At 49.4% G+C, this 16,393-nt stretch overlaps 1 protein-coding gene across 1 annotated transcript; it reads right to left on the bottom strand.

Moving 5' to 3' along the window:
* Window positions 1–4: 4 nt before the first annotated feature.
* On the bottom strand, window positions 5–15,999 carry LOC114586238 (T-box-containing protein TBX6L-like). The gene is made up of 9 exons (XM_028709408.2): window positions 15,565–15,999; window positions 12,247–12,379; window positions 9,386–9,488; window positions 7,165–7,329; window positions 5,666–5,812; window positions 4,611–4,681; window positions 3,865–3,950; window positions 1,332–1,554; window positions 5–673 (listed from the first exon to the last, which is right to left on the bottom strand). Exons 1-9 carry the CDS (start codon window positions 15,578–15,580, stop codon window positions 244–246), a joined length of 1,374 nt encoding a protein of 457 aa, XP_028565241.2. The 5' UTR covers window positions 15,581–15,999; the 3' UTR covers window positions 5–243.
* Window positions 16,000–16,393: the final 394 nt, after the last annotated feature.

Below are 16,393 nucleotides of genomic sequence, written 5' to 3' on the forward strand. Positions count from 1 at the left end.
ATGAAACATTCTGCCATTTTATTGGGATGGCAGGAGTGGATGTGGAGGTGTATGTCTTGGCAACTGTCCCAATTTCCAAGCCAGCGTCTTGGCACATGCTCCAAACAAGCTTTCCAGGGTTTAGAACGGCTGCTCTTTGGTGGAGAAATGCAAAGGGGAGAAGGGTAAGAAGCCTTTCTTTGCAAGAAGTATAAGGCAGATCTCACAAAGTCTCCCCTACCCTCAAGTCTTCCTCCTCGCCCTCTACCAGCAGGCATAGGGGAACAAGGAATATTGGCTCCAGTCTGCCATGGCGCCTGGGGGGTGGCCTGAGGGCCCCTGTGTACTGTAGTCTGTAGGAAACCCAGAGTAGCTCATAGGGCGGTAGGGTGTCGGTGGAGGAACCACCCACTGGCTGAAGCTTTGGTCGGGGGCGTAGGGGCTGTACATGGGCCTCCGGGATCCTGCTTTCCCTGCAGGGTCAACAGCCATGGCCACCATCCCAGAGTAGTCCTGTGGAGGGAGAGTAGCTGGAAGTGGGGGGAGATTGGTGGCAAAGCCGCCGTCTGCTAGTTTGGGGTCTTGCTCAGGAACTGGGGCAAAGTCCAGCTGCGGGGGTCTGGCTCGGAATTCACTGAGAGATACTCTGTCGCGGAGGGCCCCCGAAAAGGAGCCTTCGCCAGCCTCGTGAAACCTAAAAGAGAAGCCAAGAAGAAGATGGAATGAAGGCAGAGCCCAGCTCAAGAAGCAGGACCTTTCAGGGGTCCTGCTGGGTAAAGGCTAGCAGCCTCCGCAGGTGGGCATCTTCTGAGAAAGCGTGAAAATGTGACCTGGGGCTTTGGTCCCTTGTCACGCCACCCAAGAAAACCTCTTAACTCCATAAGAACAGCACCCCATTCATCCATCTGACTACCCACTGTGCATTGTCAGCCGCCTTTCCACATGGAAACCAGCCAAATCAGCCATTAAAAGCTTTTACTTTTGGAATTGCTTGTTCAGTCGTTCACTGCTAATGGAAATGAACACCAGCGGAGAGGGATCTTGTGGAAAAGTGTTTGCCTCTTGCCCCAACTGTGTTTCTGTATTTATAAAAATATATCTCTGCTGCCTTTTGGCTCTCACCGCCCCAGCGAGGCGGCTTACAAATTCCATTCTTACGATACATAAAAAGGTTTCAGGTGTGTTTGGTGCGCAGAGAAGAAAATCAAAGCTGCTCAGCGGAATAGTATAAAGAGCCCTTGCCTGAGCTTCTGGGACCCAGTAAGAGCCACCCCTTGGAACAGAGACAATCCTGATGGGCCATTATGGCAGGAGTGTCTACAAAGTGATGCTACTCCCCAGCCCTCTCTTACCTGTATGCTTGTAAGGAGGAAGAGGGAGGCGGGGGAGGTGTTGGCACTTGCTCTTCTTGGGTGGTCCTTGCACTCTCCTCTACCCCCTGAGACAGAGCCTCTGCAGGGGCAGAGGAGGAAGGGTGGCTGTTTTGCTCCGAGACCCAGATGGGGTAGCTGCCGTTGGCGACTGGAATGGCATAGCTCTCCTCCTTCACCTCCATGTTTTCATGCCTTGTAAGATCTGACACACACACAGAAAACCAACAGTGAGAGCTTCCTCTACCAGGTCAATCTCCCAGCAGAAAAGCCTGCAAGGTGCCTGGCCTGGTACCTACACCTGAACACAGCACCTGTGTTGAGGCTGCTTGAAGAGTCATGGGCTCACCTGAGGAGGCCTTGGAGCTGCCAAGAGGACGGGTGGGTGGTGCTTGCTGGCGTCATAAACCGGAAGCCAGGCAAGGTGCCCATCATGGCATTAGCCAGGGGGATAAATCTTTTATGGCAGACCCCAGATCTCCCCTCCTTCCCCTCATTTTTGGCTTTGCTTGCATAAAGCTGTTGAGGCAGAGACATGCAGCCCACCCATTGCTCAGCTGTATCAGCATATAAATTAGCTTTTGCAAATATTCCGGGCATGTGTACTTGGCAACTGCATGACTGACATGCGGTGGGCAGGGGGTGACTGAAACTGAAACTCTGGCATGGAGTTGGGGGATTTAAGTCTTTGCTGTGTGGCCTAATCCAGATGTTGTGGGGGGGGGGTGTGCTCACCTGCTGTTTGCTGTGGGGGAGAAGTTCCCCTTTGCTCCATTGGGAGCTTTTCTTTCCAGTGCCAGTTCAAGGACCCCAATCTGGACTGGAATGACTGCAGGGGGCAAATAATTAAAGCCCCCCCCCAACCGCCATCTAGATCAGGTCCCCAGACTTTTTTTTAAGCCAATCACACCAAAATGGCTAATGGGAAGCTTGAGGGCCAAACAAGATGACTTGTGCTGATTGGGTGGTAGCTCCTCCGAATTTAACACACTCAGAAGGAATTCTACAAAATAAGAAAGTGAATAAATACTGGCATAATAATAATAATAATAATAATAATAATAATAATAATAATAATTTATTATTTATACTCCGCCCATGTGGCTGAGTTTCCCCAGCCACTCTGGGCAGCTCCCAATCGAGTGTTGAAAACAATACAGCATTAAATATTAAAAACTTTCCTAAACAGGGCTGCCTTCAGATGTCTTCTAAAAATCTGGTAGTTGTTTTTCTCTTTGACATCTGGTGAGAGGGCGTTCCACAGAGTGGGTGCCACCACCAAGAAGGCCCTCTGCCTGGTTCCCTGTAACCTCAATTCTCAGTGAGGGAACCACCAGAAGGCCCTTGGAGCTGGACCCCGGTGTCTGGGCAGAACGATGGGGGTGGAGACGCTCCTTTAGGTATACTGGGCCGAGGCCGTTTAGGGCTTTAAAGGTCAGCACCAACACATTGAATTGTGCTCGGAAACGTACTGGGAGCCAGTGTAGGTCTTTCAAAACCAGTGTTATATGGTCTTGGTGGCTGCTCCCAGTCACCAGACTAGCTGCCGCATTCTGGATTAGTTGTAGTTTCCGGGTCACCTTCAAAGGTAGCCCCGCATACAGCGCATTGCATAGTCCAAGCAAGAGGTAACTAGAGCGTGCACCACTCTGGTGAGACAGTCTGCATAACTTATACAAGCTGTGTACTTTTTTTTATTTTTAGGGGTGGGGAAGAGCAGAGCATGGATGGGTCTGCCATTGAATTATTTCTACCTGTAGCTACTAGAAAGAAAGCAGAACCAGTTTGGTTTTTGAAAAGTAAGTCCTGTTAAGTCACTAGTGGTTCCTTTTCTGCCCGTGCTCTGGCTGGGCTCCACTTTGCCTCTCCTTTCCACCACCACCCATTGCTCCATCTCCAGCCTCCAGCACACCTGTAGCATGCTTTCGAAATGGGGAGCCAGATATAGAATGGACGCCAGCACATTCAGGGGATTCTGAGAAGCCTTTTGGCTCCCCCATCTGCATGATCAGCTGTACAGTGGTACTTTGGTTCTCAAACTTAATCCGTTCCGGGAGTCCGTTCGACTCCCAAAACCGTTCGAAAACAGAGGCACGGCTTCCGATTACCTGCAGGAGCTTCCTGCACTCAAGCGAAAGCCACGTCAGACGTTTGGCTTCTGAAAAACTTTCACAAACCGGAACACTTCTGGGTTTGCAGCGTTTGGGAGCCAATTTGTTTGGGAGCCAGGCCATTCAAGTACCAAGGTACCACTGTATTTTTTTTCCAAATTCAAATACATTTGCTGTTGAAATAAATTATCTGTAGTAGCGAATGCAGGCCGGTGTATGAACTGGCTCACACTTCTGCTGAGATCACATTTGAGGAAGGAAAACATTGCATCTTTACACCTCACTGTGGCCCATAAAAACCTGCAAAGCTCTCGGTGAAGTCAGCCCTGTTTTTTTTGGGGGGGGGGGGCGATCAAGGCAGGTGATGCATCTACCCAATACCTGGCAGGGTTGTTGTTTGTTACCTGGTTCCTCCACGCCAAGTGTGGGTCCTTCCATCAATGTCCTCTTCTGACCTTTGGCTGAACTGTTTTTCTGAACTTTTCCCTCTCTGAGGAAAGAGCAATCAATGGTAGGCATTTTGCAGCTCTCTAGATTGGACCTTCCAAACCCCTGCTAGATGAGGAGCAGGGTAGGGCCCTGGGCTTGCCACTGATGCCTTAATATGGCGTAAGATCTTCCTCTTTGTCATGCAGGGACAGTCACAACTGTGCCTTTTAAAGGGCAGGTCCCGTGGGATAAACCACAGAGCCTAGGACTGGCCGATCAGAAGGTTGGCGGATCAAATCCCCACGACGGGGGGTGAGCTCCCGTTGCTCGGTCCCAGCTCCTGCCAACCTAGCAGTTCAAAAGCACATCAAAGTGCAAGTAGATAAATAGGTATCGCTCCGGCGGGAAGGTAATCGGCATTTCCGTGCGCTGCTCTGGTTCACGGTTGACCCAGAAGCTGTACGCCGGCTCCCTCGGCCAATAAAGCGAGATGAGCGCTGCAACCCCAGAGTCGGTCACGACTGGGCCTAATAGTCAGGGGTCCCTTTGCCTTTACTTTACCCAAAAGTTGGCATTTCAACAGGTCTCCCATTGTGAGACAGAACCACCCCCCTGCCCCCCAAAAACCCACCCACACATGCAAGATACGACCCACCAGGCCATTCTCCACTGGTGACGGCTGTTGTCACCTGGAAGGCACCTGAACCAGCCCTTGACCCACCTGCGGGTATTCTTCCCGTGTTCTCGGAAGCCTTTAGCAAATGGATTGTTGTAGATCTTGAGTTTTGTGATCTGGAAAAAGAGACAAGAGTCTAGCGTTAGCACCAAAAATCCATCTCTGTTATCGCCCCGCCCCGCCCCACATTTGGGATCTTGCCTTTCCAACTTGGCTGAGGACCAGAGAACTGCCTCTTCTTCTCCCCAACCTTTGCAGAGGAATTTCAAGAAAGTCCCAGGAGACCTGCAGAACCCAGCCCTTAGTTTGCCCCTCTTTGCAGGCCAGAGTGCCCCCTCTTCCCCACCTGTGTGGGGTGCCTGTCCTTCAGCAGCTTGGCTCAGACAGTGTCTGAGCCACAGGTTCTGCCACTGGACCCCTGGAAGGGGCCACCTGTAGCAACGTATGGGCAAGAGGATCCTGCAGGGAGCTGTCACCGTATGTACGGCCACTAGGCCCTGGGTCTACGGAGATTTTAAGGCAGCTGCTCTGTGCAAAATGTGTTGTGGGGACATGTGCTGCCAGGAAGGGCTGTGTGAGACCGGGGCTGGCTGGTGTCCTGCAGAACATGCTCCAGGCTGAAGACTCCCCTCCATTTTGAATATAGGCCCCCTAATATTTGGGGCTGGGACGCGGGTGGCGCTGTGGGTAAAACCTCAGTGCCTAGGACTTGCTGATCGTAAGGTCGGCGGTTCGAATCCCCGCGGCGGGGTGAGCCCCCGTCGTTCAGTCCCAGCTCCTGCCCACCTAGCAGTTCGAAAGCACCCCTAAGTGCAAGTAGATAAATAGGTACCGCTTTATAGTGGGAAGGTAAACGGCGTTTCCGTGTGCGGCTCTGGCTCGCCAGATGCAGCTTTGTCACGCTGGCCACGTGACCCGGAAGTGTCTGCGGACAGCGCTGGCTCCCGGCCTCTTGAGCGAGATGAGCGCGCAACCCTAGAGTCGGTCACGACTGGCCCGTACGGGCAGGGGTACCTTTACCTTTAATATTTGGGGAGCCCTGCTGTGTCCACGAGCAGCAACAGCCAGAGCCCTCCACAGCCTTTTTAGCAGAGGCTCACCTTCTCGTTCTGGTATGCCGTGACGGAGGTGAAGACTGTCTCTGGGAAGCTGAAGGTTTGGAAGGCGCTCCAGTGGGTGCTGAAGAGGTTGTCTGCCTGCATGACGTGAAAGCGAGGCTTATAGCGATGCATGGAGTGGAGAATGACCTGGAGGGAGACACAGAGGAAGTGATGAAGAAGAATAAGAAGAGTTTGGATTTGATATCCCGCTTTATCACTACCCGAAGGAGTCCCAAAGCGGCTAACATTCTCCTTTCCCTTCCTCCCCCACAACAAACACTCTGTGAGGTGAGTGGGGCTGAGAGACTTCAGAGAAGTGTGACTGGCCCAAGGTCACCCAGCAGCTGCATGAGGAGGAGCGGAGACGCAAACCCGGTTCACCAGATTACGAGTCTACCGCTCTTAACCACTACACCACACTGGCTTCCTGATGCAGTCAGGAAGCCTCCTTTGGTGGGAACTGCTGTCAGGAATGAAGGAGGGAGCATCTCAGCTAGTGTTTGAAGCGGAACGTCAAGGGGTGCTTGCCATCGTGCAATTGTGGGGGGAGGCCTTGCCCAGAGAGAGAGAGAGAATGAGAGAGCGCCTTTGTGCAGGAGAAGCCAAGACGCTTTGCTTAAGCAAAATCAAATCCTTCTCCGGACTGATTTTGCATGCCATTAAAGTACAGCAGCAAATAAAACATTTTAAATGTGTCATAAAGTACAATATACAAATGTGACACTAGATGGCAACAGTGAGCTATGCCAAATTCAATGTATATTTTTTTTAATTATGGCATTTTCACAGTGTTTTTTTATGTCTGTAGATTCCACCTAAGAGCGGCAGCAGAGGGGCAGGCACGCCCTACTTTTTAAATGTAATTTTTATTAAATGTTCTGTTTTACAATTTAAAGTATACATTTCTACATCCTTAAGATATCAATGACTTCCCTTCTCTTTCCATGGTTCATTTTACATATCATAAACCCCTGCATATTTTACAGAAACTATACCATTCAGTATTCCATTATTACATCCATCAAAAGCTGTTTACACTGTTGAATTTATCTTAATGTTGCCAGCGTTTTCAGCTGTACACAGTTATTTCCCATATATTCAATAAACGTTTTCCAATCTTTTCTAAACGTATGTTCCTCTTGCTCTCTTACTCTACATGTTAAATCTGCAAGTTGTGCATATTCTGTCAGCTTAAGTTGCCATTCTTCTTTAGTTGGGACCTCGCTCGTTTTCCATTTTGGGGCTAACAAAACACGGGCCGCAGTAGTGGCATACATAAAGAACCTTTTTTGACACCTGGGAATTTCAGTCTGAATTATCCCCGGACGTGCCCTACTCTCTTGCCGCCCCAATGAGGGCCATGCAAGAGGGCGCTGCAGTGGATTGGGCCCTGCTTTCAGCTGCCTCAGGCCCCTCCTCTCCTTACCCTCACCTCCAATTTCGCCTAATGTCTCGCTGCACAAACTCCCTCCCTTCTCCCCAGCCCTCTCTTGACATACGTGGCCATGCTGGTCCAGGGTGTTGTTGGTCAGCTTGAGCTTCTGAAAGGAGATGGGCTCTTTCATCCAGTGGCTGCCCAGGGCAGGGGAGTCCGGGTGGACGTACGTCCGGCAGGGAGGCTGCGGCTCCGCCTTCCCAGCAACTTCCCACTGGTCCTTGTTCCACTGGGAGATGAGGAAGAGAAAAGATGAACAGACTCCCCCAGCATTTCCCACACATTCACTTCCCCCTTTTTTTTAAAAAAAAAAGATATTTATTAAAATTTTAACAATTACCAAAAAAAGAAAAAGAAAAACAATAAGAAGTTTACAATACATCAAAAAAATAAAATAAAAAGCAAAATAGAAAAAAAACCAATACAGCACAACAATAAGAAAAAACAAAAACATTTAAAAACAAAAACATTTAAAAACACATCCTGTATTTCCATATCTTTGTCTTTCATTTACTTGTTTCATCGACCTCCTCGCACCTCCCTTTTTTGTATTCTAATTCAAAATTAGCTATTTCAGCAAATCCTTTCCATCGTTCTCAGTTTTTGTTCTATAATTTACCTTAACCCAATCTGACCTTAAATTTTACACTTTAACCCATTACAATCCACTTTTACTTAATTCTTTATAACATTTCTACTAAAACCATGTAACTCCATCCCAGCATCCTTCTAACATTCATTAATTTTGCTATGTTTTTGTAAATATACTTTAAATTTTTCCCAATCTTCTTCCACCAACTCTTCTCCCTGGTCTCGGATTCTGCCAGTCATTTCCGCCAGTTCCATGTAGTCATTCAGCTTCATCTGCCATTCTTCCCTGGGCAGGGCACACATTCACTTCCCAGGTCACTGCTTGAACTGGGGGGGGGGGGGTCACTCCTGAAGTGATCCCACAATCATCCTGCAGAGCTTGGGGGTAGTGGGGGGGGGGGTCCGCTGGCCATGGAGGACCCCCCTCCCATGGAGGAAGAAGAGCGGTTGGGCTGAACAAGCTGCTGAGGTCCAGCTTCCCAGTGCTGCAGATGCTGCTGCTTCAACCTTTCCGGGCCTGAGTCCTCAGGAGTCCCCCAAGCGCCCGAAGATAGACCCATAGAATTGTAGAGTTTGAAGGGACCCCGTGGGGTCATCTAGTCCAACCCCCTGCAATGCAGAAATCTCAGCTAAAGCATCCACGACAGATGGCCATCCAACCTCTGCTTGAAAACCAGAAAGTTCTTTAAAATCCGGAAAGTTCTTTAGCCGGAATCTCCTTTAAGGTACAGTGGTACCTCTGGTTAAGAACTTAATTCGTTCCGGAGGTCTGTTCTTAACCTGAAACTGTTCTTAACCCGAAGCACCACTTTAGTTAATGGGGCCTCCTGCTGCCGCTGCCCGACCAGAGCACGATTTCTGTTCTCATCCTGAAGCGAAGTTTTTAACCGAAGGTACTATTTCTGGGTTAGGGGAGTCTGTAACCTGAAGCGTCTGTAACCTGAAGCGTCTATAACCTGAAGCGTCTGTAACCCGAGGTACCACTGTAATTTGAAGCCAGATGGAGGTTTCCTTCTCACAACCTATTTTTATCAACATGTTTCCATTTGACTGCTGCTTCCCCTACCCCAATAGCTAAAGGGTAAAGGGACCCCTGACCATTAGGTCCAGTCGTGACCGACTCTGGGGTTGCGGTGCTCATCTCGCTTTATTGGCCGAGGGAGCCAGCGTTTGTCCGCAGACAGCTTCCGGGTCATGTGGCCAGCATGACTAAGCCGCTTCTGGTGAAAAAGAGCAGCACACAGAAACGCCGTTTACCTTCCTGCCAGAGTGGTACCTATTTATCTACTTGTACTTTGACATGCTTTTGAACTGCTAGGTTGGCAGGAGCTGGGACCGAGCAATGGGAGCTCACCCCGTCGCGGGGATTCGAACCTCCAACCTTCTGATCGGCAAATCCTAGGCTCTGTGGTTAACCCACAGCGCCACCCTAAAATGCTCCACAAAACAAGTCCAGTCAGACAACGGCCTTCAACAACCTGGAGACCTCCAGATATTTTGGACTACAACTCCCACCAGCCCTTGCTTGCCTGCACAGCCGCCCAAAACAACTGGGGGATGCTTAGGCTGGCAAAGGAGGAATACACACCAGAGCACTTTTATCAGAAGGAATCTGCCTAATTGCTGGACCCTTAATCTGTTAAACCAGTCAGAAGGAGCCTGGGTCACACCCAGACACCGGGGAAAGCCTTTACCTTGTACCTGAAGCTGTCCATCGGCACAAAGTCCACCAGCATGAGATACTTCGCATAGGGGATCAAGCCCGTAACTTTGATCTTGCACTGGGGAAACATCCGCCTGTGGAGAGGAGGAGAGATGGCCCTGTTTATGCTGGTCTCTCCAGGATGAAGATTTTCAGTGGGTTGGGGGTGGGAAGACCATGAACCTCCTCTGTGCCCTCAGGCCAATCTAAGCTTTGACCAGAAAAAAAGTTGACTTCAAAGTTGGGCTGATGGCTTGTGCAGCAGCAGGGGAAATAAAGTCCCAGTTTCTTTTAGATCAAGGTTCTTTTTTTTCTTCAATTTTAAAAATTAATTTTCCAAAAATTTTAAAACACACAGACAGACAGACAGACATCCCGTTTGAATCTTGGTAACGTTATTTAGTGACTTCCTCAACTCCCCTTGGTTGAATTTCATTATATATAATTTTAACAGTTTTCCAAAATCAATTTTCTCAAAAAGTTAACTTAGTCGCTTTACATCTTTCATTCTCTCAAATTTGTTTTTAAACATCTTAAATTCTATCCTTACATACTTAAATCCTAAGCGTATCTAGTAATTGCAAGCTTTTCTAATTAAAACTTTTAGATCAAGGTTCTAGGCCTTGTTTTAAAAGTGCTGGGAAACTAAGGAGGACCTGAAAGAGGGATATTTTGGGTGGGGGACAGGACCTCTCCTGTCCTGAAGCCCAGGAACCCCTGGAGGAGCTCCTCCTAAAATCTGCTTAGACTCAACGGGGCCTTGTTGGACATTTCTCTAGGATGCATCTCGGGTTTATAATGTTCAAATTGCCTTCTTGTCATTGACTTTGGATTTGAAGCAGACCAGATTCATTTAATGGAATGTCACAAGTGCTGCAAGAAGGATGGCTATGCTGGCGGGTCTCCTCTAGAGTAAGCCCCTGCCCTCAACTACCAGAATCAAGCTGCAGCCGGGAAGGTTTCCTCTTACCCCTAGCAAGGGGTCCAGAGCCCAGCTGGACCAAGCAAGAGGTCCAGAGGCCTCTCTGTGGACAGTGGGGAGGGCTGCTTCCAAGAAAGGAGCCCTTCCCCTGGAAAGGGTGATGAACAAACTGCATCCTTTGGGGTTTGTGGCACTGGAGTTTCGCAGGATCTGACCTACAGTCAGTGTCTGCCTACTCGGCTAAGTATAAATAGGTATCTGTTCCATCTCCCGCTTGGACTACTGCAATGCGCTCTACGTGGGGCTACCTTTGAAGGTGACCCGGAAACTACAACTAATCCAGAATGCGGCAGCTAGACTGGTGACTGGGGGTGGCCGCCGAGACCATATAACACCGGTCTTGAAAGACCTACATTGGCTCCCAGTACGTTTCTGAGCACAATTCAGAGTGTTGGTGTTGACCTTTAAAGCCCTAAACGGCCTCGGTCCTGTATACCTGAAGGAGCGTCTCCACCCTCCACCCCCATCGTTCTGCCCGGATGCTGAGATCCAGCGCCGAGGGCCTTCTGGCGGTTCCCTCATTGTGAGAAGCAAAGCTACAGGGAACCAGGCAGAGGGCCTTCTTGGTGGTGGCGCCCGCCCTGTGGAACGCCCTCCCATCAGATGTCAAAGTGATAAACAACTACCTGACATTCAGAAGACATCTTAAGGCAGCCCTGTTCAGGGAAATTTTTAATGTGTGACATTTTAGTGTATTTTTGGTCTTTGTGGAAGCCGCCCAGGGTGGCTGCAGAAACCCAGCCAGATGGGCGGGGTACAAATAATAAATTATCATCATCATCTTGCCAAAATAATTTTGAAAAGAATGAACTGAAACGGAGGCTGGGATTCTGAAATCAGGAACGGAAGAAGCTGTTTTGATTGATCGATTGATAATTACATTCGTATTCCGCCCTATACCTGCAGGTCTCAGGGCGGTTGACAAGACAAAACCACCATGTTAAATATATGAAATACATAATAAAAACAAAAACAACCCAGTCATTCCCTCCCCCCGCTCCCCAACACATTTTTAAAGGGCGTTGGATGTCAATCAGCCAAAGGCCTGGTTAAAGAGGAATGTTTTCATTTGAGCAATTGGCAACCGCTCTCTGGAGTTTCAGGCAACCAACATCCCTGGCCCTGCCTGGAATTGCTGCGATGGTGCTCGGCATGTAAAGGGTGCCTGCCATCTCTTCACTGAGCTACTAGGTAAAGGGACCCCTGACCATTAGGTCCAGTCGTGGCCGACTCTGGGGCTGCGGCGCTCATCTTGCTTTATTGGCCGAGGGAGCCGGCGTACAGCTTCCAGGTCATGTGGCCAGCATGACTAAGCCGCTTCTGGCGAACCAGAGCAGCGCACAGAAACGCCGTTTACCTTCCCGCCGGAGTGGTACCTATTTATCTACTTACACTTTGACGTGCTTTCGAACTACTAGGTTGGCAGGAGCAGGGACCGAGCAACGGGAACTCACCCTGTCGCAGGGATTCGAACCGCCGACCTTCTGATCAGCAAGTCCTAGGCTCTGTGGTTTAACCCACAGCGCTACTACTTTCATCCAAATTCATAAGGAAATCACAATATGAAGAAACTTCTAGGAAACCAGAGAAGGACAATGCACTTAGAAGTCTGCCTTCCGTAGCCTGGTGCCCTCCAGATGTTTTGGGCAATTCCTATCAGCTCCAGCTGTATGATCCTGAGGCTGGAGAGAGCTGTAGCCCCTGAACATCTGGAGGTTGAGAAAGTGGGGGTTAAAGGAGGATTTACATGAAGCGAAGCTGCAAGGGTGTGATCACCTGAGGAGGTGCTGTCCCGTCCCCTTGGCAAGGGCGACTTCCTAAGCCTCGAAGAAACAGAGATTCAAAAGGGCACAGAACAGGGTTCAGCTCACCGTCCAGATTTGGTGATGATCATCTCTGTTCCCACTTGGTGGAACTTCATCCAGAGGTCCACATCCTCGAGGGTGACCGCAATGGAGCTGTGAGGAGACGAGGCCTCCAAAGATTCGGGAAGAGTTTTGGCATCTTGGATGGAGAGAAAAGACAGAACCGGCACTTTGAGGGGGGGGGGAACCACGAAGAAATTTAGGACGGCTTCAGCTGTCGTGGACCAGTCCGTTAAAATGTCGGCCACCGTAAATGTGTTAAAGAGTTTAGGGTGCTGAAAGACTCCTGGTTGCTTTTGTTGCAAGAAGCAAAGCCAGCTGGAATCACCCTAGACTTTGAGAAAAGCTTCCAACATTATCCAGCATAGGGGATCCCCCCCAGCACCCCCAAATGCTGTGCCTTCCAGCAGAAGAAAGTCTTCCCCCAAGCTCTGCCTGCCCCCTGAAGGTTGACACTGCTGCCCCTTCCAGCTTTTAATGCTTAGTGGATGTTTTTTGCTTAAACTGCTAAACTCCCCTGTGGCTGGTACCCAGAGAGGGCCATGGGCATTGCCAGCAAGAACACCGAACACATTTCTTTAGGGTTTTCATATAATCATAGAGTTGGAAGGGACCCTGAGGATCATCTCGTAGTCCAACCCATTTCAACGCAGGAATATGCAGCTGTCCATTTCGGGATCAAACCTGCAACCTTGGTGTTATCCAGCACCACAATCTAACCAATTGAGCTATCCAAGCTGTTCAAAGGAGAAATCGGGGGCGGGGGAATAGTAAACTGCCTGCCCCCAAACCGTCTTTTGAAAAACAGTGGGTTTTTGTTGTTGTTTGGGGACCATGGGGGATAAATAGAAAACTTCAACTCCCATCATAATTTACAATTGGCTCTGCTTTCTGGGGGGCTGATGGGAGCTGGAGCCCAAGAACAAAACCATATATATATATATATATATATCAGTCAAGAACCAGTAGAGAAGGGAGGGAGGAAACAGCACATAAAACCAGTATAATGCATTAAGTACAGTATTAAATGTAGAATTAAAACCAATGGAAAATATATTTTTTTAACAAACAGTGGGAACTATAAAATAATTACATTAAAATTATTATTTTTTAAACCAAAACAATTTAAGACAGATATAGGGGTGGGGATTTGAGATAGATAGCAATCCTGAAGCCACCAGCTGAACTAATTAGGGGAAATTATTTTAAGATCAACAACAACATTTTAAGGATGGGGATTCTTTGCTTATTTAGCTTCCCTGTCAACCAGAGAGGGGGTGCAGAAGTGCTTAGTTTGTCTCGGTGAACCTCTCGATGACAAACAGCAAAACCAACTTCCAAATCGCAGGCAACCCCAAAGGCAAAATAAACCCTGCAGTTCCCCATCAGTTTCCTGCTTCGATTCAGCATTAATGGACTCCTGCAGAAGTGACACCCCCTTTGCTGTGGACTGTTAACATCTCCTTGCCAGACTAGGCTCCATCTCCTCCAGCAGGGACTTGAAAGGAGCCACGAAAACTTTGGAGCAAAGGAGGATGTTTGTCCCCCACTGGTCACAAAATACATCCTTAAAGAGAGGAAGGGTTTCACAGAACGGATGGCTCTAGGCCAGGGGCAAGAGTGGGGGGTTCCCTGCAAGCAAGCTGGCAGGGCGGGTGCAGGATAAGCTCTGGTGGTACAGCAAAAGCAGTGGCAGAGAGGGGAATCGTGAGGCAGAGCCCAGGGCTCCAAAAAGAGAGACTTCTGTGCAAGGCAACTGCAGCACATTCTGCGGGGAATTAAGATAACAGGGCTGCTTCTCTCAACCATGCTGAGTGGTGGCACCGGTTCTTTTTGCAAAAGATGGGGGTGATTGCGCCTGGCAGGAAGCAAGTTTCAGAGTTTGACAGAACGTTATTTGGGCTGGCATGAAGCACTGCCCATTGATCAACAAGTCGCAAGTTCTGAAACACTTTCTCGATCTAGAGGAGCAACCAATTTCATCAAATTGTCGCAAGGAAAACGCTTAAATTTTGAGGGGCGTAGGAGGTGTGTGTGTCTTATTTGTTTGGCACATATGCCAATCTCTCTTCAGTTTGTGGCTAGGCTGTAGCTCGATGTGGTGCAAAATGAAAGAATTGTGGAATAAATCACAGAAAGCGTGCCTTTGGCGGATATATTAGTTGTTGTTAGAAAAATAGATTAAAAAATGGGAGGAAAATCCTCAAAGGTTTCAGATAAACCTCCTATAAGTCCCCGCTTCTGCCTCCCTCCCAATCCCCCATTAAGAGGTATCTGCCGGCCCCTGATAGACAAGCAAAGCACACACACACTTTCCCCAGGTTGAGCCACAAAGAAGCAAACAGCCCCCAACCAACAGATCCTCCCCCCCAAACAAGCAAAGCCTTCAGCCCAAATGGCAAGGCAGCCTGGCAACGGGGGGACCGTTTGGGGTCACCGGGGACAATGTCCTTCATCCCTAGCATATGTCTCCTTACATCGGCAGAGCATGTGCTACGGAGCATAAGAAAAACAAAAACAAAAATTATATGCCACCTGTCTGACTGGGTGGCTCTGAACAAAAATTAGTAAAAACGCAACACAACATCACACCCTAAAAACTTCCCATGGTCACGGAGTTACACCATGAAGCATTTCATCAGTGACAGCCTGATGGTGGAACAGATTTGGTTACCACTGAAGGTCCCAGGAGAAGTTTCTGACCCTCTGCTAAGCAAGTGGGGTTTGGAGCAAGCGCATCTGAGCTCCAGAACAGAAATAAAAGTTCAGGAGGCCTTTCTGACCACCTGGGAGACCCACAAAGAGGCAGAATGAAGCCCGATTGTTGGATAGGGGTGCAGAAGAAGAGAAGTTGTTTAGACTGGGGTGGGGTATCATACATACATACATACATACATACATACATACATACATACCGCCCATCTGACTGGGTTTCCTCAGCCACTCAGCTTCCAACAAATTAAAACAGAATACGACATCAAACATTAACAACTTCCCTGAACAGGGCTGCCTTTGGATGTCTTCAGAAAGTCAGATGGTTGATATTTCCTTAAAACCAGGTTTTCTTCAATGCAGTCCTGCCCCACGGTTTGTGTGGGGAGAGTGGCATGGAGACAGCAGGCTGTCCACGCTTTGAGAGATAAAACACACTCGGGTCCCAATCCAGGAGAGGCAATCAATGCAAGAGCGCAGCCTGACTGGTGGGGCTTTGGTCTGTTCCTACTGTCCAGAAAGTCACCACAACTAACCTAGCAAGCCAGGAAAACACAGCTTCCCTCCTCTCCCCTCTGCGGCTTAAGAAATCCAGGAAGGCTCAGCACCTACCTGGTCCAGCTTGCATCTTCCCAGGCGCTGGAAGGAGCCAGTGAGATGTGTGAGGATAGTTGCAGGAGTCCAGACCCAAACACACAACAGAGAGGCCAAAGGAAGAAAGACTCAGCTCAGCTTGGAGCCAAGGTGAGTTCCTGGCTTATGAAGGTTTAACAAGTGGGGAGGAGCCAGTCCTGTCTCTCTCTCTCCCCCCCCCCAACCTTTGATGTCCAGCAGGAACAAAGAGAGGAAATATCTGGTGCTGCCCTGCAATGGCTGGAGAGAGGAGAAGCCCAGTGAATTAACATGGCTTTGAGATACAGGAAACCCCACCAGGAGAAGGAAAGGCCCCTCCCTGGACGGCTAATGCCCACTCAGACCAGCCAAGCGGCGGGAGGTGCCAGGGGGCCAGGCACACCAAGGGAACCGTCTTCCTTACACCAGGGCCAGGGTTCATTAAGGTAAAGGGACCCCTGACCATTGGGTCCAGTCGCAGACGACTCTGGGGTTGTGGCGCTCATCTCGCTTTATTGGCCGAGGGAGCTGGCGTACAGCTTCCGGGTCATGTGGCCAGCATGACTAAGCCGCTTCTGGTGAACCAGAGCAGCACACGGAAACGCCATTTACCTTCCAGCCGGAGCGGTACCTATTTATCTACTTGCACTTTGACGTGCTTTTGAACTGCTAGGTTGGCAGGAGCAGGGACCGAGCAACAGGAGCTCACCCCGTCGCGGGGATTCGAACCACCGTCCTTCTGATCAGCAAGCCCTAGGCTCTGTGGTTTAACCCACAGCGCCACCCATGTCCCAGCCAGGGTTCATTACCCAGAGGCAAATGGGTCCCC

Source organism: Podarcis muralis, chromosome 16, assembly GCF_964188315.1.
Source record: "Podarcis muralis chromosome 16, rPodMur119.hap1.1, whole genome shotgun sequence".
NCBI lineage: Eukaryota > Metazoa > Chordata > Lepidosauria > Squamata > Lacertidae > Podarcis > Podarcis muralis.